The 21,344-nt window shown below is 39.1% G+C and overlaps 2 protein-coding genes across 3 annotated transcripts; both read left to right on the top strand.

The window, feature by feature from the left end:
* Positions 1-20: 20 nt before the first annotated feature.
* brca2 (BRCA2 DNA repair associated) lies at positions 21-14,151 on the top strand. The gene is made up of 27 exons (XM_084949812.1): positions 21-190; positions 494-580; positions 773-1,006; positions 1,182-1,245; positions 1,544-1,596; positions 1,698-1,726; positions 1,848-1,959; positions 2,043-2,098; positions 2,387-2,477; positions 2,593-3,177; positions 3,295-8,316; positions 8,624-8,722; positions 8,812-8,881; positions 8,973-9,433; positions 9,512-9,702; positions 9,816-10,003; positions 10,112-10,282; positions 10,774-11,146; positions 11,232-11,387; positions 11,466-11,613; positions 11,695-11,807; positions 11,888-12,083; positions 12,188-12,354; positions 12,454-12,592; positions 12,691-12,947; positions 13,296-13,439; positions 13,558-14,151. Exons 2-27 carry the CDS (start codon positions 526-528, stop codon positions 13,909-13,911), a joined length of 9,528 nt encoding a protein of 3,175 aa, XP_084805938.1. The 5' UTR covers positions 21-190; positions 494-525; the 3' UTR covers positions 13,912-14,151.
* A 946-nt stretch (positions 14,152-15,097) lies between these two features.
* On the top strand, positions 15,098-19,560 carry n4bp2l2 (NEDD4 binding protein 2-like 2). Of its 2 annotated transcripts, none has more exons than XM_084951462.1 (6): positions 15,098-15,166; positions 16,631-17,682; positions 17,781-17,905; positions 18,501-18,589; positions 18,693-18,769; positions 18,868-19,560. In XM_084951462.1, exons 1-6 carry the CDS (start codon positions 15,113-15,115, stop codon positions 19,040-19,042), a joined length of 1,572 nt encoding a protein of 523 aa, XP_084807588.1. In that variant the 5' UTR covers positions 15,098-15,112; the 3' UTR covers positions 19,043-19,560. The 2 variants fall into 2 exon arrangements, with proteins under 2 accessions (XP_084807588.1, XP_084807587.1); XM_084951461.1 differs by having other exon boundaries at positions 15,155-15,246.
* Positions 19,561-21,344: the final 1,784 nt, after the last annotated feature.

Here is a 21,344-nt window from a genome sequence, read left to right as displayed (position 1 = left end):
TTGAAGTGCCCTTGAGTTCCGGTGCGCGACGCGCGAGGTTTGTTTTTGTCGCGTGAACGTGCTAGCTAGCAGGCCGAGTTTTTCTTGGCTAGCACCTTTGCATCGTATTTTTAGTTTTATTGTTTCTTTACATCATTATATTACGAGATATATCGCGACATGAAAGTGCACACTCTTGAACGTCGTCATGGTAAGTCTGAAAAACGTTAAATTCAGTTTTTGTGGGCTCCCCCCCTATTTGACAACGGTAGGCTGTCAGTGTAAAATAAAATGTTTCTCCGTAAAGTTTTTTGCATATCTAAAACAAACGTAAGCTAACGTTACTCATTGTTGCCCAAACAGTTTCGCTGTCACGGTAGTTTTTAGGTAATGTAGTTGAATAGCGGCTACGTTGTAGTGTGACTGCCCTAGTAAATGTACACCACAACTTTGTTCTGAAACTCGGACACCTTTCTGCTTTTTCATTCAAGTTATGTTACATTCACATTCTCAGGTATCAAGCTGTAGTACAGTGCCGTCACTGGAATGGATTTGCCCTTAAAAAACATGTACGAGACATTCAAAGATGAAATCTGGAAAGGTAGGAAAACCTATGCAACATCAAAAAGCTGTGATTTTGGTCATCGGTACTTTTTAATCAGACGCCCGCAAAAACAGTTGTATTCTGAATATTATAAGTAGAAATGCAATGTACAGATTTACCTTTCCCCTCTAAATCGGTTTGTGGCTTGTCGACTTAATGATGAGTTCTTACCCATTATGAACATTTTAGAGCTGGGACCACTGGATCACAACTGGTTTGACATACTGACTGCTCAAACGTCAGCGAATGAGGGCAGCGGCTCTGATCAAGATGAGCTATGTGCCAATCAGGAGGGACATTTTAAAACCCCTTTAGACAAAACTGCAGTAGACAGTCAGCTGTTTTCTACTCCTAAAGTTTTCAGACACAGTCGAATTGTGTCACCTGAAATTGAGGATGAGCAGTCGTTCTCTACTACACAAGGTAATTCATTCAGATTTTTACTTATTTATACTGTAAATCTCCAACATGTTATTTAAACACTTGCTAAATAAAAATATAGGTTTCTGTTTTGACTTAATTGCGATCAAGAAGCTGCTGTAACCTACTTATTCTTAGATTAAATCTAAAAATATTGTTTCTCTGTGATACTTTTTAGAAAATGATACATTGCCATGGACGGAAACACAAAGTCCATACGTGTTTCGGATGTCAAAAAAGGGGTGAGTGCAACAATGAATTATCAGTGTTTAAATTCAGAGTTGCTATATATACTGGCATTTCTATGAATGGTATGTTGTTGTTGTTTTTTAAGTGATTAAATAATTTAAGTGGTTGTGTAATTAAATCACAACAGGAACAACAACTGATTTTAATAACGCATACTGAAAAACTGCCTTATTTTGTGATTTTTTTTCTTTTGGGAGGGAGCTATTTTCATGATAATTTTACAAGAACAGCTTGGCTTTTTATGTTTTTCCAGCTATTGGCTGTTTTTAATGTATGGTTTGTCTTTTTTAGGGTTCCTGATACAAAATATGAGGAAATCCAACCTCAGAGTCAGGACAATTTTGGTGAGGTTAAAAATAATCTTAGTCTCATTTACATGAATTGCATACAGAAGCCAAGACTTAATCATCACTGCTTAATTTGCTTACTTCTACCATATTTACAGATCCACTTGATACTCCGCATAAATCTCCAGTACGTATAGCATATCCAATGATTGATATTTTTCTGATAGTATTTGAATGTAGAAGAGTGAATAAAATTAAATGTACCCATCTTTATGTTTTTGTTTTGATTTTTGTTTTTAATGATACAGATGAGCTATGCCAAGCATATTTCTGAAAGTCTTGGTGCACAGATTAACCCTGATATTTCATGGACCAGTTCTTTGAATACACCACCCCCTGTTCCATCTACCCTGATTTTGTGTAAGCCAATAGCAGACTCGCTCATTTTAAACAACTGAAAAGGTTATATGTTCATTAATTTTTGTCTCCTTTTAATCTTGCAGCTAAAGTTGATGAGAGTCCCTGTCCAGTGAGTGTTTCTGCAGACAAAAGTGTTGTTGTGAGTACTCAGTCCAGCACAAATATACAGCAAACCTATCTTTATCTATTATTTTGATGCATGTCACTCAATGTTGAATTTCTGGTCTTGCTGTATTCACATTCTTTAAGTGAATATTCTGAAATTTGAACATGTTAAGAATGGTTGAATTGATGATTTTATGTGTTACTAGAAATCAGAATCAGAAATTGTTCCTATTGTATTACTCTTTTTGACATATTACAAGCAAATAGGTGCAACATTTCAGATTTCTGCTGACAAAGTGTTTTGTCCTCTTACCTTTTCCAGTTTGTACGGAAGCTTTTCCCTTCTCTTTCAAATCCTTCCAGAATTGTGGTAGCACCACCTAAAAATGATAATATAACTACTGATAACCACGGTACTGACTTCTCTTTTTTTAGTATCACATTAACTGAAATGGTGAATATTTGTGAACTAACTATGGCTCCCAACAATTTTGGCTGACATGCTGATTGTTGCTCTGTCATCAACAGATGCTGTTTTGCCTGAAGTTGTTTCCTCCCAGACTTTATTAGTGCAGAATGAGGGTATTTGGCAACAGATACTGCGGGGTGCTAATGGAGATGGCAAAATGGCCAGTGCTCCTGATGAATTTCAAAATGCTTCATCCACTTTCCTCGCCAACAGTAGTTCAGCACTGAGAAAAGTGAAACCTGACCGAATCAGACGGAAGCAATTCAAATTAAGTGAACATGACTGCAGCTCTACAGATATCTCAAAAACAAACCAGTGTAATGAAGAGCACAAAGCTGATGAAGAACATAGCACCATTCCATCATCCCCACCGGCAAAAAATGGAAGCACTGGAATCAGCCAATGGTCTCCATTGAATTTATCTGAAATTCCCCCTTGTACTGCAGAAAATAATATTTTAACAGAACTGCAGCCTGACTTTGATTCTAGACAGCTTGTCAGGCCACCTATAAAAATCACAGACACTGGATTAATTAGGAAAAAAAGAAAATTTGTTTACACTGTTGAGACTTTGAAGCCAAAAGTTAAAGAAAATGAAACTAACTTTCAGAAGATGAACACATCATCAGGAATTCCAGATACTGGTAACATATTTAATTATTAAAAATATATGTATATTTTTCTGTTAAAATAGAAGTGTTTTTTTGTTTTCTATAATGACTGAAAAATTTTGTGTTTTTTATCACCATGCTTTCTTTTAGGACCAAAACTGAGTAGTAAGCAGTCAGAAGATGCCCCAGATGAAGCAAGCTGCTGCAGTAATGAGAAGAATGCAGAAGAAAAACGTACTTTGGAAAATTTGCCTTCATCTGTGCAAGAAAAAGTCCAGGATCTTGACATGTCACAGCTTCACAAAGATTTTGCACAAGACTTCAGCCAAATTTCAGACTCTGGTAGACCGACTAAAGGAGTTGCAGAAGATCAAGACCACTTCTCACCTTCAGCCTGTCTGTTGGCCATGAAAAAAGCTAAGCATCAAACAATTCAAGCAAGCCTTCACCATGACTATAACAGCATCAGTAACACAGGACATAGGTCTACCACTAATCAAAATTATTCCACCAATGAAGGCACCATAAGTGACAGTGGTTTCCAGTCTGCTGTTGCAGATATCACTCACACTGCTTCTTCTTGTATTGTTCCTTGCTCAGAGAACACTGGATCAAAAACTGATATTCACAGGACTACTCCTTTTCCATCTACGCACAGAGGAAATGAAAAATCCCAGCTCCTGGAAAGACAGACTATAGATGGCGAAAGAGAAGGTCAGTTGGACATGGAGAGCACATTAACACAACTGCCAAGCAGTCTAAAAGGAACTGATGATGGCCTTAACTGCATTCCACAAAATGGTGAGGTTCATGGCAGACTGCTAGAGAAGACAAACATTTCTCTTCCACTCGCCCATGCATCAGGATTCAAAACGGCTTCAAATAAAGGTATACAAATTTCCTTGGCCAACCTGGAGAAGGCAAGGCATCTCTTTGAAGAAAGATGCAACAGTGCCACGAAACATAAAAATAGCCAGAGCAATGGATCCATGACAAGCACAGTTTCTGTATCAAATCAGCAACCTTCTGTAAGCGAAATATTTGAGGGTGGCAGCTGCCACTTAACAGCTTCACAAAAAGCTGATGTGACAGAACTGTGCACTCTCTTGGAAGAAGCAGATAGCCAGTTTGAATTTACACAGTTCAGAGGTGCAGAAGTAAAGCAGCCTTGTCAAGAAAATGCCTGCTTTCTAGAGAAGACTGACAAAGACCTTGATCCTGATTTTCTTGCAGGCATAGATTTTGATGACAGCTTTAGTTCAGATGCTGAAAAGCACTTGGCAATAACTGCCATGCCTGACAAAATGACCTGTGTGGTAGATGAAAAAGCAAATGGTGGGACATCAAACATCACTGATAAATCCACCGGTGTATCAGTGTCGAGTTCTGTTAAAAGAGAAAATATCTCTGCTGGAGAGGTGCTTTCCTCTTCAGAAGACATTCCTGGAAGAAATAATTGGCTTATATCAAAGAAGCAAAAAAGTCTTAACAGAGCTGAGCACGGTGGCGCAAGCAAGATGGAGAAACCAAATCCTTTAATGCTTAGTGTTACCTTTAAGACTGCAGGAGGGAATGCTTTAAGAGTTTCAAAAACATGTCTAAGCAAAGCTAGAGCTTTATTTGCTGATTTAGAGATTAATGTGTCAGATCTGAATATATCACACAAACAGGCTGCTGAGACTGATGCAAAAACCAAAAAGATGTGCAATGTAGATTCTGAAATGGCCACAGCTGATTTCAAGTTCACTCTCAAAGACGACTGCCACGTTGAAGAGAAAACTTGGAGTTGTTTTTCCAACACCAAACAGCCTGTCTCTGCATTAAAACAGGCCAGAGACATGCAAGATAAAGATACTACGAAAGGTTTTGAAAACTGCAAAATGGATGCCATTACCATTTCTGAGGAACATGCCATTGTAGACACAGAGTTTGAGAATGTAAACACTGGACTAAGTAGGCCACATCCTGATGATATAGAAATGGAACGTGTTGGTTGTAACACTGTGCTGGAATTTAAAAATCCAGTTTCTTTCCATGAAAACTCATTTTCCACTTCAAAGCTTCTACCATGCCCAGCATCAAAGAGTATTGATTCCTCTGCCATCAGTGAATTGAGCAGTGGTGATGGATTCTGTACAGCCAGTGGGAGGAAAGTGTCCGTGTCAGCTGATGCAATGAAAAAGGCTAAATGTCTTCTGAATGACACTTATTCACTTGAAGACACAAGCAAAAAAATAAGCCAAAAAGAAAATGTTTTAAGAACAGCACAGTTCACTGCTCAAAATAAAGAATCTATTCCTAAAACAAGTGGATTTGACACAGCCACTGGGAAAGGAGTTTCAATTTCATCCACAGCTCACAAGAAAGCAAAATGCCCGTTGAGTGAATCTGATAAAGTGTATCATAAAATCAATGCAAAACCATCACATTACAAGATTCCAGTATATGGCCCACCACCCAGCAATGTAGGATTTCTTGCAGCCAGTGGAAAGAAAATAGCATTTTCCTCCAAGGCCCTTCAAAAGGCCAAAGCACTTTTCAGTGACATCAGTTTCAGTGCAGACAGCCCAGCTGGTCCTCACCCAAAGAACGGTGACAAGAAAAATGACAATTGTGAACATCCAGACAAAATGCAGAGTGGTTTGACCGCAGAGGGAGAAAACTTCCATGTCTCAGAGAAGCACATTTTAAAGGACTTTGAAGATTCTGTTTTAACAAACGCTATGCAAGAGAGAGTAGACTGTGATATAGATGTTAACAATGGTGAAAATATTATGCATACAAGTGGAAGTGGCAGTGACTTGGGAATTAGACCAGATCAAGGGGTGACTTCAAACATTTCTGTAGAGTCTACAAATAAACAAGTGAAACAAAAAGACAGTTTGCAACTACAAAGTGGTGGATTTGGTCCAGTAAATGGAAAGGGAGTTTCCATTTCATCTGAAGCCCTTAAGAGAGCAACATCCCTGCTGGAGCAATATGATGAAGTGAACACTAAAATCAATGTTAATCAGTCACATTTGAAGACTTCAGTTGGATTTCATGCAGCCAGTGGAAAGGCTTTGACACTTTCATCCAAAGCCCTTCAGAAGGCAAAAACTCTTTTCAGTGATATAATTTCCAGTGCAGAGAGCCCACATGCAAAGAACAGTGACAGAAACCATGACAATTGTGAACCTATGGCAAAAATGCAGAGTGGTTTCAAAACTGCAGGCGGAAAAAAGGTTCATGTATCACAGAAAGATCTTCTGAATGCAAAACATCTTTTGAAGGTCTTAGATGATTCTGTTTTAACAAAAGCAATGCAAATGGCAGAAGACTGTGATATGGATGTTAACAATGGCATTTCAGCAAAACAAAAAAGTATAGCACCTATGGTTGGAACAGGCAGTGATGAGAAAAACCTTCCAGAAACCAGACTACAGCAAAAGGCGACTTTGGGCTTTTCTGTAGAGTCTGAGAAAAGATACACTGAGGACAAAGACAAACAAGCGGAACAAAAAAATGACACTTTGTCGCTACAAACAGCGAGTGGAAAAGGAGTTACCATTGCATCTGAAGCTCTAAGGAAAGCAAGATCTCTGTTGGGTGAATGTGATGAAATGCAGGATAAAATTGGTATAAACCCTTCATGTTCCAAGATTCCAGTTCATGACTCACTTCCTCAGAATGGTGGATTTCGTGCTGCAAGTGGAAAGCCTGTAGCACTTTCCTCTGAGGCCCTTCAGAGGGCAAACGCTCTCTTTGGTGATATAAGTATCAGTGCAGAGATTCCACATGCAAAGAATAGTCACAAGAAATATGACTACGGTGAAAACACACGGAAAATGCAATGTAGCTCCAAAACTGTAGGAGGAGAAAAAGTTAATGTTTCAGAGCAAAACCTTCTGAAAGAAAAACATCTTTTGAAGGAAGCTGATGACTCTGTTTCAAAAAAGGCAATGCAAGAGGAAGATGGTTTTACTAAAGATTGCAATATGGATATTAACTATGGAATTTCAGTAAAACATGATAATACATTGTCTATCAGTGATATTTCTAAGGACTCAGGAAATGGATGTACTGAAGTCACAAGTGAACACATGAAACAAAAAAACACTTGGCCCCAACAAAGTGTTGGATTTCAGACAGCAAGTGGAAAAGGAGTCGCTGTGTCATCTAAAGCTCTGAAGAGAGCCAAAACCCTTCTAAGTGAATGTGAAGGAGTTGAGGATAAAATCAGTATAACAGCACCACGGGGCAAGATTTCGGCACATGGTCCACCATTCAGGAGTAGTGGTTTTCTTGCAGCCAATGGTAAGCCTGTTGCACTTTCATCAGAGGCCATGCAGAAGGCGAAAGCTCTTTTCAGTGATATTAGCCAGAGCAGAGACACCCCAGCTGTTGCACACACAAGAAAGAACGATAAGAAAATTGATGCTCACAATGGAGAGGAAACACATTGTGGTTTCAGCACTGCAGGGGGAGTTAAAGTCCAAGTGTCCAAAAAAAGTATTTTGAAAGCAACCAGCCTTTTCAAAGAATTTGATGATGGGGAATGTCATGATTCCTTATTATTTTCAACAAGCCCACAAGACAATCCTATGCCAAATCTGTCAAAAGTAGAAGATGTGGAAGGACCTTCGGGTTCAAACCTCACCACAGCCTCTGACAAGTACATGTCTACCAAGGGAACTGCCTCTCTTGTAGTTGAATCTGTGCCCTCCTTGCAAGAGTCTGACCTAAAAGTTGAAAATTTAAGAGGACATGGTTGTACATCTGTCAATAACAAGGCAGCTAAAGATGCATTTAAGTTTCAGGAAGACACCATAACACCATCTGGGGCAGGCACTCTGCATGATTGCCCTGAAGAGGAAATGCAGTGTCTGCTGGACTATGAAATAAATAAGGAGAGCAGCACCAGGGAGTCTAAAGTTTTAAAACCAAATGAGTCTTCAGTTCTTAACTTTCAGTCACTTAACCTTACTGGTTGCACAGAGACCCAGCAAAAATTTCTTGCACAGGAAGCTCTGGACTGTACTAAAGCTTTGCTAGAAGATGAAAGTCTGGCTGACCACAATCTCTTGATGACTTTAGAAAATATGCCACTACAACATAACACAAGTGCCAATGGGTGTGAAGAGAGTGAAAAGAGAAGAGGGAAAAGATCAGTGGAAGACACAGAAATGAATGGTAGGTACCTGCATTGCTACTCAGAGTTTAAGTGTAATATTTTTATTGAAACTGTGCTGCTATTTTCAAAACTTATTTAATTAATTTATTGATGTTTTTCAAGAAAATTGCATTAATACCTTTCTTGCAATTTAGGATTAAGTTGTATTGCTTACTATTTGGAATTTTTTTTTTTTTTTTTTTTAGAAAAGTTAAATGATACTTTATGACATGCAAACCATTGTTTTCAGATGAGTAAACATGCCTGATCATAATTAACTTTAAGCCACAGCTCTGCTTTGAGAATAATAGCCTTCTAACTATTTAGGTCAGCCTCCCCTAAAAAGACGGTTACTGGAAGAGTTTGACAGGAGTCTCATGGATCCAAAAGCTTCAACTCTCCACCCAGTCAAAAGTTGTTCCAATGGTAAATTGTTAGCACTATGGCACATTTTCTGAGAACTGTTTATTTTGTGTTATTCATTAAATAACTATTTGTATTTATCCCTAAATAAGGTTTAATGAAGGACAGGGGAGTTTTTAAATACAGCACCTCCCTTTATCCAAACATTACTCGGCCGCACAGGTATGTTCCTGTTGAAGCACCATGTTTTCAAACAGGTTAACAAAGTTATAAGCTTTTTCTGATATGTCCTTTCTTTTCTTTTCTGCAACAGTGGAAAAACCTATGTGGAAACTAGATTCCAAAAGACACAAATACAGAACTCAATGACAGGAGACCCCAGGAGCAAATCGGCACATTACAAGACATCAGCATTTGTTCCTCCATTTGTCAGAAATGCAAAGACAGAAACCCATAAGAATATGGTGCTCAAGGATAGCATAAGAACACCTTCGGCCTTTGTTCCACCATTCAAAAAACAAAGAACTATTGTTCAAGAGAGTTCCTGTAAAGCGCATGAGGGGGAAGACAAACACCAAAAACCGTTTGTAATGTCATCTAACAGCAAGTGTTTCGTGCCGCCCACTAAAAAAACACAAGGCGCTGCGGATGGAACTGCTGTGGCTGCAGCTCGAAGTGACGATATGAATAATCGAAGCTTACCTGTTGACTTCAGGTCTGTCAGTGCTGTTGGAGAGACATCAGGTGTAGATGGCACATGTTCAAGAAGCCAAGGTGCAGTAAACAGTTTGAGCTACATCAGTGTAAAAGTTTCTTTGTCACAGTTTAAAAAAAAATGCTGTCTGTTTGCAGATGTATATCAGAATCTTCAGAACACTGAGCTGGCACAGGATATGCAAGACATGAGGATCAGGAAGAAGAAGCGCCAGAACATTCGACCTCTTCCAGGGAGCTTGTTTCTTAAAAAAACATCAGGAGTACCCAGGATCCCACTAAAAGCTGCAGTGAATGGAAAGATCCCAGGGAGATACACCCCAAAAAAGGCAAGGCTGTAACTGTCACTGGGTTTTTAGCATTTTTAAGCATACTTAGATTTCTTTGTTTTGGTTTTAAACACAGACTGTGAGACACAAATGTACTTGTTTTTATTTTTCAGCTTTATGGATATGGAGTCCAAAAATATGTTTCCAATATCACCAGTGAGAATGCAGAATCTTTCCGCTTCAGCCTGCTGCAGTTCATCAAACTGGAAGCCTTTACAGATGAAGGTGGAGTTCAGCTTGCTGATGGAGGATGGCTGGTCCCCAGCAATGATGGGACTGCGGGGAAAGAAGAGTTTTATAGGTATTACTGAATCACACTTTGTGTTAAATGAATCATATTGAAGTAATCAGGTTTAGCAATACAATATAAGCTTAATATACTAAATATCTTGTCCTTATATGCCCACAGAGCTTTATGTGACACCCCGGGTGTGGATCCTAAACTGATCAGTGAAGCATGGGTGTACAATCACTACAGATGGATTGTGTGGAAGCAGGCCTCTATGGAAAAATCTTTTCCAGAAATAGTGGGCAGCCGGTGTCTCACACCCGAGCAGGTTCTCCTCCAACTTAAGTACAGGTATATGCAGCTAAAGCTTGCTCAGATATTTATGTAGTTGTAGGTCACTTTTTAATATGCGTATCTTGTTGACAAATAAGTGTTGTTATGCTTTTCTAACTGCCATTTTGTGTACGGTATTTTACAGGCAAAATAAATTTTGAAAATATAGACTTTGCAGTGAATTACACTTTTAGCTAATTATGCTGAATACAATGGGATAATGTTGAATAATGTTAAATGTGGGATACAAATGTTGGCATCTACCTAGCAAAATAGCTGCTAGGTAATTATTGACTCAATTTAATGTATTGGTAAATGGTAAATGGCCTGTATTTGTATAGCGCTTTTACTAGTCCCCCCTAGGGACCCCAAAGCGCTTTACACACCCAGTCATCCACCCATTCACACACACATTCACACACTGGTGGAGGCAAGCTACAGTTGTAGCCACAGCTGCCCTGGGGCAGACTGACAGAAGCGTTTTCTAAAACATATTCTGTTTATGTCAGATATGATGTAGAGGTGGACCACAGCCGCAGGCCAGCTCTGAGAAAGATCATGGAAAAGGATGACACGGCAGCCAAAACCCTGGTTCTTTGTGTTTGCGATATCATCTCCAGGGGTCACTCCCCAAAAACACAGAGTCACAATGACACCAAAACCCCTCACAGTGCAGATGCAAAGGTTGAAACTTCAGCTGCACTCATTTGGCTGACAGATGGTTGGTATGCCATTAAAGCTCAGCTGGATGAACCTTTGACTGCAATGGTTCACAAAGGTCGACTGGCTGTCGGGGGCAAGTTGATCATCCATGGGGCTCAGCTGGTCGGATCACAAGATGCTTGCTCCCCTCTGGAGGCGCCTGAATCTCTGATGTTAAAGGTAGTCTAAGACAGAGACCACAACTTTTATCTCTACACAACACAACCAGAAAAGAAGGTGTCTTACTTCCTCTTCATGTGTTTAGATCTGTGCCAATAGCTGCAGACCTGCACGATGGGATGCTAAGCTAGGATTTCACAAGGATCCTCGGCCATTCCTCCTTCCAATCTCCTGTTTGTATAGCAATGGAGGTCCAGTAGGATCTGTTGACATTGTTGTACTGAGAAGCTATCCCATGCAGGTGTGCACTGATATATAATCACTGTTAGTCAGATTTGGGTTTTATCCTTTTTAACTCTGTCTAATATGTATTTCTCAGTGGATGGAGAGGAAGCCAGATGGCAGTGTTGTATTCCGTTCTTCACGTGCAGAAGAGAAGGAGGCGAGACGATACAACAGTCACAAACAAAAAGCAATGGAAATCTTATTTGCCAAGATTCAATCTGAATTTGAAGATGAAGAAAAAGGTAAGGATCAGGTTTACAACAAGTTCAACAAGCTGCTACAGTCTGAAATTCGATACGTTTTTTATAAGCTTTTATCTTTAGGGAGTATCAAACCACAGCGGCGAAGAAAACCAATCAGTCATCAAGAAATTGCAAATCTGCAGGATGGAGAAGAGCTGTATGAAGCAGTGGGAGATGATCCAGCTTACCTTGAGGTAGTAAAACATTTGCTTTACAGATTGTTGGCCTAATTTCAGCTGTGAAGGGTTTTAGTATATTATTTTTCCCCTCTTAGGCTCATTTGAGTGCACAACAGTTGGAGGCCCTTCATACCTACAGACGCTCTCTGATGGAGAAGAAGCAGGCTGAACTGCAGGATCGATATCACCGTGCTCTGGAAGCAGAGGACAATGAAATGATCTGCCCCAAACGAGAGGTTACACCTGTGTGGAGACTCTGCATTGCCGACTCCATGGAGCAACCCGGCAGGGGTGTGTCTTCATTTGTCTTCTTGTTTGACTCTTTTTTTTATAATTACTGTAACTTGCGAACTACGTTGTGCTAACTTTTTTTTTTTTTTTAATCTTGGTTTTAGTTTACCAGCTGAATCTTTGGCGACCTTCCTCAGATCTACTGTCTTTACTAAAGGAAGGCTGTCGATTCAAAGTCTATAACCTCACCACTTCAGATGGAAAGAAACGCAGCTGTATCGAACCTGTTCAGCTCACTGGGACAAAGAAAACACAATTTCAAGAGCTCCAGGTACTGTAGGAAACAAACTCCCTTTAGCACATGTGAATTTTTTTTTTACCGTTTATAAATTAAACATATCATTGAAACTTTTGTAATATTTCCATTCAGGCATCACATGAATGGTTGTCAACATACTTCCAACCAAGAGTTTGCACAAATTTTGTGAATCTTCAAAATCAAGATTTTGAGCCACTGTGTGGAGAAATTGATCTAGCAGGATATGTCATCAGTGTTGTAGATGGAAAGGGTAGGTGTTTTTTTTTTTTGTTTGTTTGTTTTATCACTTGCTTTTCTTACAACTGCTTGCATAAAGTTCGCTGAAAAGTCTTCTTCTTTTGAACACAGGTTCATCTCCTGCATTTTATTTGGCTGATGAGAAACTGAATTTTGTGAAAGTTCGCTGTTTCAGCAGCTTGTCTCAGACTGGCCTAGAAGACGTGGTAAAACCACGCGTCATATTAGCGCTGAGCAACCTCCAGCTCAGAGGTCAGTCAGTGCATCCCACGCCTGTTGTGTATGCTGGAGATCTGACAAGTTTTTCTACAAATCCTAAAGAGGTTCATCTACAGGAATCTTTCAGCCAGCTTAAAACTCTGGTCCAGGTACGATGCTAAAATCAAAACCTTAAAAGCTGCTGATATTCTTCAGAAACTGCTCTCTCTCTCACAGCAAAAGTGCTCCGTGATCTGCATGAAGTCATTTGTGTTAGCTATAATTTAATCAAAGCACAGCTGTAATTGCAAGTGCTGAAAACTAGCAGTAACATTTCTTTTGTCATGCTCACTGAGATCACCTTTAAACAATGCTAATCTCCTCGGTACTAAAAATTGTTTTGTAGAAAATGTAATAAAGTAGTGTACTAACATATTTTTTTCCTTGTTTATCTTCATCTCAGACTTATTTGAATGCAATAAAATGTTAACATTTTCATCACTTTTTTTTCTTTTCAGTGTCAGGAGAACTTCTTTGTAACTGCTGAAGAGAAGCTTTCAGAATTAGTCAGATCAAATGGCCTTAGCGCCAGCTCCTCTCCAGCTCTCCAAAGACAAACACCAGCTTCTCTAACAGACAGAAGACAAGACATAAAGTCAAGTGTGAGTTTAACTTCATGCTGTGGTATCTGGTGTTTTTCAGTATATCTGTTATAACATAATGTCATCTGTTAATATATCAGTTCTAAGCCCATCATCTTGATTATGTCTTTTTATACAGGTGATTTCTCAGAAGCCAGGCAGAAACCTTGGATCCTTCACACCTGTTGGCAGGAAGTCTCCTACACCAACATCTTCAGCAGAAAAAGATCCCAAAAGCCTGAAAAGGAGGAGAGCACTGGACTATCTGTCTCGTATCCCGTCTCCGCCACCTCTTTCCCATCTGGGCTCAGTGGCTTCTCCATGTGTAAATAAGACATTCAACCCACCTCGGAGGTCTGTGACACCAAGCACTTTAAAAACTGTACAGACACCATCTCACAAACCCACTGACTCACTAGGAGAGGATGAATGGGTAAATGATGAGGAACTGGCTATGATTGATACTCAGGCACTACGTGTTAATTTAATCTAGATACATACCACTGTGTGATGACAAACACGCTACAGCTTTTCAATTGACTGAATGTAAATGTTAAGGTTCCGTGTGTATATAACACACATTTTTTAGGGTTTTTTGTAGACTTGTTGGCCTCATAAAATGGGGAAAGTAAATACTGAAATCATGTCACTTCACAATGTTTTACAATTTTATACTTGTTTCTGTGAGGTTCCTGCATTCAGTGTTAAATAAATTCAGAATTTTATTCTAGCAGTTTTGGTCTGTGGGTCTCTGTTTTTGCATTTAAAGACGAACACATACAGGGTTGAGAAACTGGTGGATTCTTGTAGTAATGTATTGTTGTGGGGGGGGGGTTCTGCCAGGCTCTAGTCCTGTGCACAACTAAATACATCCTTACTGCCTTCTTAGGAATTAAGAAGGGAAGTAGCAGCTACTTGCTGTTAATGAACTGTACTTGATTAATTGATCGTCAACAAGTTTGAGCATCTATATAAAAGTACAGCTCGGGTTTGCCAAATTGCATCTGAAATAATCACATAATATAGTTTGCTTGCATAAATGAATGCAACCAAACTTCAATGAACTGAAACAATGTAAAGAAGATATGAGAAGCTGATAGTCATACAGAAAAATGATTCCTCTAGGCTACAAATGAGCAAATTCCTTTAGTCATTTTAATGGTTAAATGGGAACAACTAATTAAGGGTTATTAATTAAGGTAAGATTTGTCAGTTATGTCAAACTGACAAATATTGATTTATTTTTTGAAGCTTTAAAAAAGGTTTATAGGTACAAGAATACAGTATAACTTAAAGAAATTCACCATATAAAAAAGTTTGTAATAACCACTTTGAGTGATCTTGATTCAAAGCGTTAAGTATTTCACCATTTTGCTACACCACTAGCGATTAGTTTGTGGAGATGTCACGAGTATATCAATTCAATTTGATTTAGCTGTTTTCTCTTAACTGTAATGCTGACTTGGATTTCTTTTTTTTTTTTTTTAGGTAATTTCAATATAAAGATGTCAGGAAGCAGTTTATAATGCAGTCCAGGGCAGTGAATAGCAACGGCTCACATATGCTATAGAAACGCAGGCATTTTAAAATACAGCGGGACTCAGTAAAGTAATTACTGCTCTTTGTATCCATTTTTGTCACTACCCCGTCGCCTTTCAGTCCCGCTGGTGTCGCTCACGCAACGAGTGGCCAGGATGCCTGCCATTAATAAGAGAATAGAAGAAGAAAGTCACTTCCGTAAACACAAGGCAAGTGCGATTTTGAATCTGCACACCGGTGTATTGTTAATGTGGGTTTCCCCTGAATTTATGCATCTCCAGTATGAACGGTAGGCAACCGTGAATATCGACAGTTACTCTATTATTTTACGTTTACGTAGTGAACAATTATGTTTATTAATTTATTTATTTTTCTTGTCTTCTGTGCAACTCGTGTTGTGGCACGTTAGCCAAAGGTTAATGGTTGGCAGAAGACATGGTTTCGATTTTAGCTGATTAATCTACGGTGTGTGTAATCATGTGCACTTGTATTTACATATAAACCCAGCCCAAAAAGCAAGGAAAATGTGTTTCGTGGATGTATATATTTTGTTACTGTGGTTATTGACAAAAAGTCTTATACCACTGGAAAGTCTGTTTATTTCCCTTTAAATTAGTAAGGAAAATGGAAAAACTCGCCAAATCTTTTCTACCAATGTCAAGGGTCTTATTCTGCTATTGACTCTTAGTTTGAGCTTCTGGCACCCCATGTGCTGACAATTACGTGCCTTATTGGTGCCTGATTATCAGCACCTGTGAGCATGGACTCTAATGAGACAGACTGTGGATAAGATGCAGGGAACTTTATGCTGATTGGATAGGGTGACAGTTTTTTGGTGGAAACAGTGTGATGATATGGAGTGTCATCTCCCTCACTGTAAAAACAAGGCTTGTCATCATTGGAGGCAATCTTAGTGCAGAAAGATCCCCACAGTCTGGAACTAACCTTTATTCTCCAGGATCACAACACTCACCCTGACAGAGCGGGGTTTATCAAAGTCCCATTGAATATTTTTGGGATCAGCTTAGGCTTTGTGGGCGTTTGTGCCAGAACGACCAACACAACCACACAGGCTGACTTGTGACAAATGCTGGTTGACGAATGGGATGGCATCCCACAGCAGTGTGTGACCAAGCTGTTGACCAGCATGAAAAGGAGATGGCAGGCTGTTGTGGCTGTGTATGGTTTTCCACATGCTACTGAGGCTCCTGTTTGTTTAATTAATAAATTATTAAATTGGCAAAATGCTTTCTTTCTTCAGACTTTAATCATCACACTCCAGTAAATAACACCAAACAAGAGACCGAAGCAGAATAAGATGTGTGGCATCAGCAGAGAAGATTTTTCATGGGTGCAACCCACATATTCAACTCTTCTGCTCAACCCAGAAATGCATTTTCCTTACAAATGCGGCACCATTTCAGGTCAAATAAACAAGCTTTCCACAAGCATAACTCTTTTTTTGCCAAAAGGCATTGTTACAAAGAAATAATCAACCAAACACTTTCCTTACTTTTTCTGCTACGTTTATAAATTGGCATAGCAGCACTGAAAAATCTATAAGATAAAATAAATAAAGCAAAATAATAAGAATAGGAATAACATGCAGTATTATTATGTAGTATTTTTGTGGTGTTTCAGTGTTGTAAGTATTCTAATCTGTTTTCATCCAGATGTCTCAGCCTGAATTATGTTGTACAACCTCTGATGCCATAGAAACATCTTGTGTGAGTGAGGATAAAGAAGCTTGTAAAGATGACTCTGCTGACACAAACAGTAAGTGTGTGGGCACTGACGGTGGCGCTCCAGACAGCAGTGTCAGGGACCGCGTGTTAAGGGAGGTAGGATTCACCAGCTCTGCCTTCATCGGTCCAGCATTTCCTCCACAAACAACTGCAGCCGAGTCTGTCATTGAAGACTCGCTGAGTGAGTTTTACAAAGAGCTTGAGAAGATCAATACCCCTGATGGTGCTAATGGTAACCCAGGGAAACAAGATGCAGCTTTTGATCAGCCACTTGTACCTGCTAAATTACCCACCAGCAACAAGACTCAGGATGTTCCTGAGGAGAAAATTGCTAACATGAGGGACTTTGAAGAAACAGATGGCTCCCAAAAAAGCAATGGAAGAAAACAGCCAGCATGGCCTCACTGGTATCAAAATGAGCCATACAATCCCAGAAGGCAGAGGCCAGGGCCGGAGCTGAGCTCTCCCCAGTGGCGTCATCCACAACCACTGGACAGGCCACCACACCCGAGATTTCAGAGCCCACCATTCCCTCACCAACCACCACCGTATGCATTCCCAAATCTACAAAACCCACCACCACATGTGAACCCTACCTTTCAACATTCAAGCATGGCAAACCGCTTTCAAGAGGAGCTGCGGTTTCCACCTTTTTATAGATTCCCACCTCCAAATGTTTCCAGACACCCCTCTCAGGGATTTTATGGAAGTCCTCCACATCAGTTTGACAGGGATGTGCATGGCTCCAGCTATGATGGACACTCAGCTAATGAAAATGTCAGGTGGCCTAGAGATAGAAGTGAAGAGCTCTCTCAGTTAAATGAAGATTATGACAGGCTCCAGAGATGTGATTCAGAAAATGAACCTTGGGAGCGACAGCACTACTATCAGCCTCGTGACGACACACATGCATGCCATTCAGCCCTGGTGCTGATCTTGATGCGGGGATTGCCAGGATCTGGGAAATCCACACGTGCCAGGTAAATCTGTGTGTAATCTTAATTTAATTTTGATCTATTTATTCTTATCTGAAATTGTAGCTTAAAAACAGCAGTTTGACACCGATTGTTTCCCACAGGGAGCTGCTCTCCACTGGCCCCAGTGGGATCATTTTGAGCACAGATGATTACTTTGCACACAAAGATGGCTACCACTATGATCCTAGTCTTCTTGGAGCAGCACATGAGTGGAATCAGAGAAGAGGTATTGACTCATTACAATTTCAGTCATTTAATACGAGTAAAGCAACCACAGTACCTCTGTACTGTAGTGGTTTACATATTCATCTGACAAAAAGCAAGATCCCCCGGTCTATAGAGTATTTTAAACAAATGAGCCACAACATTAACACACTCAAAAAAGAGCCTAAGGCATTTACACGGTCTCCTAAACCTCTTTGATGAGCCCAAAGCAGTTGGTAACCAAAAGGATTCACTGTTAACTTTAATGGTGCCTGATATCACAGGAGACCCCTGGAAGTCCCTAATTGGTTAGTGTTGTTTTTTGTGTGGGTTGGCCTACACAATTTTCAGGCAGGTGGTTTTAATGTTGTGCTAATGTGTGAGTGTGTTTATTTGAAGAGATGTTTCAGTGCCCTAGCTATCCAGCATTTAAAACAGAAATGTTAAGTAGGTGACTTTTTCACTGATAATGTGTGAGCAACATGGGGGCGAGAAGTGATTGTTGAAAAAAAAAAAATCTAATTAAATGGAACATAAAACAAATTAAACATTTTGGTTTAAAAACAGTTTTAATTTTCTTGCCAGAACTTGTCAGAATCTTTTCTTAATCTTCTCAGCTAGAGGTGCTCTTCATGATGGCCGGTCTCCCATTATTATTGATAATACAAACATTCAAGCCTGGGAAATGAAGCCATATGTCAAAATGGTAAGTGGCCATACTAAATATTTATTATTATTGTTGTTTTTATTATTAGTTAATATTTCATACCACTTTCACTAATCCTTCGAATTTCCAACTCCTGCATCAGGCTTTGGAGAGCGGATACAAAGTTGACTTTTGTGAACCGGACACCAGGTGGAAATATGATCCTTACGAGCTGGAGAAGTATGATTTCTGACTCATGATATTAAAATGCTGTTAGACATAGTTTAGACTTCACATTCTAACATTATCCTCTTTTTTTCTTTTTCTTTTACCTCCAGGAGGAACAAACACGGTGTTCCTCAGGAGAAGATCGCGCAGATGATGGACCGTTTTTCTATTCCCATATCCATAGACATTGTCATGAATTCAGAAGAACCGTTTCATGTGAACCAGAGACGTCGACCAGAGCAGCCACAAATGATGAGGAAAAAGCCAAATTTACATAATTTCTAAGACAATTTAACAGCTTCGTAATTTACCTTGTATGACCATTTTTAGTGTAAATATTGTGATTTTTATAATTTGTACCTGTTTTTAATATATTACTTTGTATACTGTAATTTTTTTATAAGAAAAGAGAAAAAATATTTTTCTGAGGAAATTAAAATCTGCAATTTAGTATGTAATAACAAATTTTTACAGTATGTGTATTCTTCACATTACAGGACAACAGTGAAAACCAGGAGTTTGCCCTGTTTTAAATTTATTTTTTTACTCATTTACAAGTTGTTACAATTTTTGGTGAGCTTGATCAGTGATTTATCATCTTGGTTGTTGTTCTCTTTCTTTCTTTCTTTCTTTCTTTCTTTCTTTTTTTAGCTAGAAGTTGTTTCTTCCTGCAACATACACCAATAGGCAGATTTTCAGTGCCAAAATAGCCAAATATAAACATTGATATGAATTTTCTTTTTTAGTTTGTTACACTGGTGTTAGTGTTGTTCTTACATAATTAAAACATTGTTGGTCCAGGATCAGTGTTGCAACTGACCAGTCCTGTTGTCTGGGTATTTAGTTAGCATTAGCCAAGAAGCTAGCTAATGCTATTAAAAACTGTCACAAGTAAACCAATATGAGTAGCTAAATTTGGCTAACAGCAAAAATAGCTTGATAATATGTTATATAGCATACATTAATAAAGGAAACACTTGAAGTGCTTTCTATTTGTTCCAGAAGAGAGTTTTACATAAGCAAATGTTGATGCAGGAACAACACCAACGTGAATATCACACACATGGTGTGCCTGTGTGTATAAAGAAATTTAGTCGATTTAAGTATACCCTCTGATTTTATTAGTTTGCAGAACCACCTTTAGCAGCAATAACTTGATGAAATGATGAAACAAATCTGCTAGAAAGAGTAAAGTGCTTGGTATTGTTGTTCTGTTAAATGACAGAATTTCAGCCAAGCTTTAACCGTGAGACAGTTGACCTCACAGCTGACTCTAGAATACTTTGGTATACAGAGGGGTTTTTTGTAAACTCAATGACTGCAAGATGCCGAGGTCCTGTGGCTTCCAAATGAACCAACTCACCCCTCTGCCACCCTGCTTGACAGCTGGTGTGAGGTGTTTGCTGATATGCTGTGTTGGATGTTCATCAGTAGCGGCTCTATAATATCTGCATTTTTGTCTTACTTTATGTCTCCAAACGTCATTGCCCCAGAAGTCCTGTGGTTTTTCAGAGGCAACTTTGCAAATCTAAGCTGTGTTGCCATATTTTTAGAGAGATGAATGTTTTTTCAAATAATTTCAAATAAGCCATACGTGTTCAGTCTTTTTATATTATACTACCATGAACTTTAATATTTAACCTGCTAACTGGGGCCCGAAGAGGCTGAGATTGAGCTTTTTTGGAGACTGCAGACTGCCAAACTGCTTTTATTGAGGTGGTCACACTTACTGATTGGTCAGTTAATCAAGTGCATTCAAGCAGCAGCACCTGGCTGCTAAATGCCCTCTTATTTCCTATCAAAGCAGTAAATATGTACTTAGTTTTTCACAGGACTACACACAGTCCTGTGAAAAATAACTAAACTATACAGTAACTTCCATGTGATGTATTTTTTCTGTTTTAATGTCTTTGTGAAAACTCTATTTAATGCTTTTTTAGGCTAAATATTTTATGGCAGCTAGTAGAACAGTTTCCTAGCAGAAGAGCTTAAGCCTTAACAAAACAGACTGATTCTGATGTCTTTGAGTTAAGGTGTTGGTGCATAATGTTTGAAACCAATTTAAATTTTCTAATTTGAACAGGATGGTTCCTGTTTTCTTCTGTTCATAGTGGTTATTAGGAAATCCTTTCCTAAGCTGTGCTGAGTCCAAGTGATCTAAAAAAGTGTGCCTGAAGCTAAAATGAGTGTCCAAAAAGTCAGAGTTAAAGAAATCAACCTGATAAAAATCTAGTGTTTCTTGTATAAAACAGATTCTTTGTGTTTCTTTGTTTGGGTGCATGAAAGGATGAAAAAGAAAAAGAACCTCATCTTGGCTCCTGGTAAACTTTTAAAAACATGGGTTTTTTTTAAACAAAGGCCTGTAAATTGTAATCAGCATAAACAAAAACTAACCCTGTCAGTGTGCAAATGGACAATATTGTTTCTGTCTGCTGGCAGACTCAAAATTGGTGATCCTGTATTTTGTGTGCTCATTTGTGAAAGCGAAGCAGTAATAGGTAAGCCTCCAGTTAAAAACTGTTGCGTCTTTGTAAACACAATATGCCTCACGGACAGTTTGCCAAAGCAGAATAACCCATCTACAGCT

The sequence above is a fragment of the Perissodus microlepis genome, chromosome 14, assembly GCF_051167445.1.
Source record: "Perissodus microlepis isolate ML-2025 ecotype Zambia chromosome 14, ASM5116744v1, whole genome shotgun sequence".
NCBI lineage: Eukaryota > Metazoa > Chordata > Actinopteri > Cichliformes > Cichlidae > Perissodus > Perissodus microlepis.
The sequence above is the reverse complement of the archived record's forward strand: the minus strand, read 5'-3'. Positions and strand labels throughout refer to the sequence as shown.

Coding starts and splice junctions, on each gene's coding strand:
- brca2 (XM_084949812.1), top strand. CDS start 526: ATGGATTTGCCCTTAAAAAACATGTACGAGACATTCAAAGATGAAATC. Junction 8,317..8,623: donor GGAAGACACAGAAATGAATG/GTAGGTACCTGC, acceptor CTAACTATTTAG/GTCAGCCTCCCCTAAAAAGA. Junction 8,882..8,972: donor AACATTACTCGGCCGCACAG/GTATGTTCCTGT, acceptor TTTCTGCAACAG/TGGAAAAACCTATGTGGAAA.
- n4bp2l2 (XM_084951462.1), top strand. CDS start 15,113: ATGCCTGCCATTAATAAGAGAATAGAAGAAGAAAGTCACTTCCGTAAA. Junction 15,167..16,630: donor GTCACTTCCGTAAACACAAG/GCAAGTGCGATT, acceptor GTTTTCATCCAG/ATGTCTCAGCCTGAATTATG. Junction 18,590..18,692: donor TGAAGCCATATGTCAAAATG/GTAAGTGGCCAT, acceptor CTCCTGCATCAG/GCTTTGGAGAGCGGATACAA.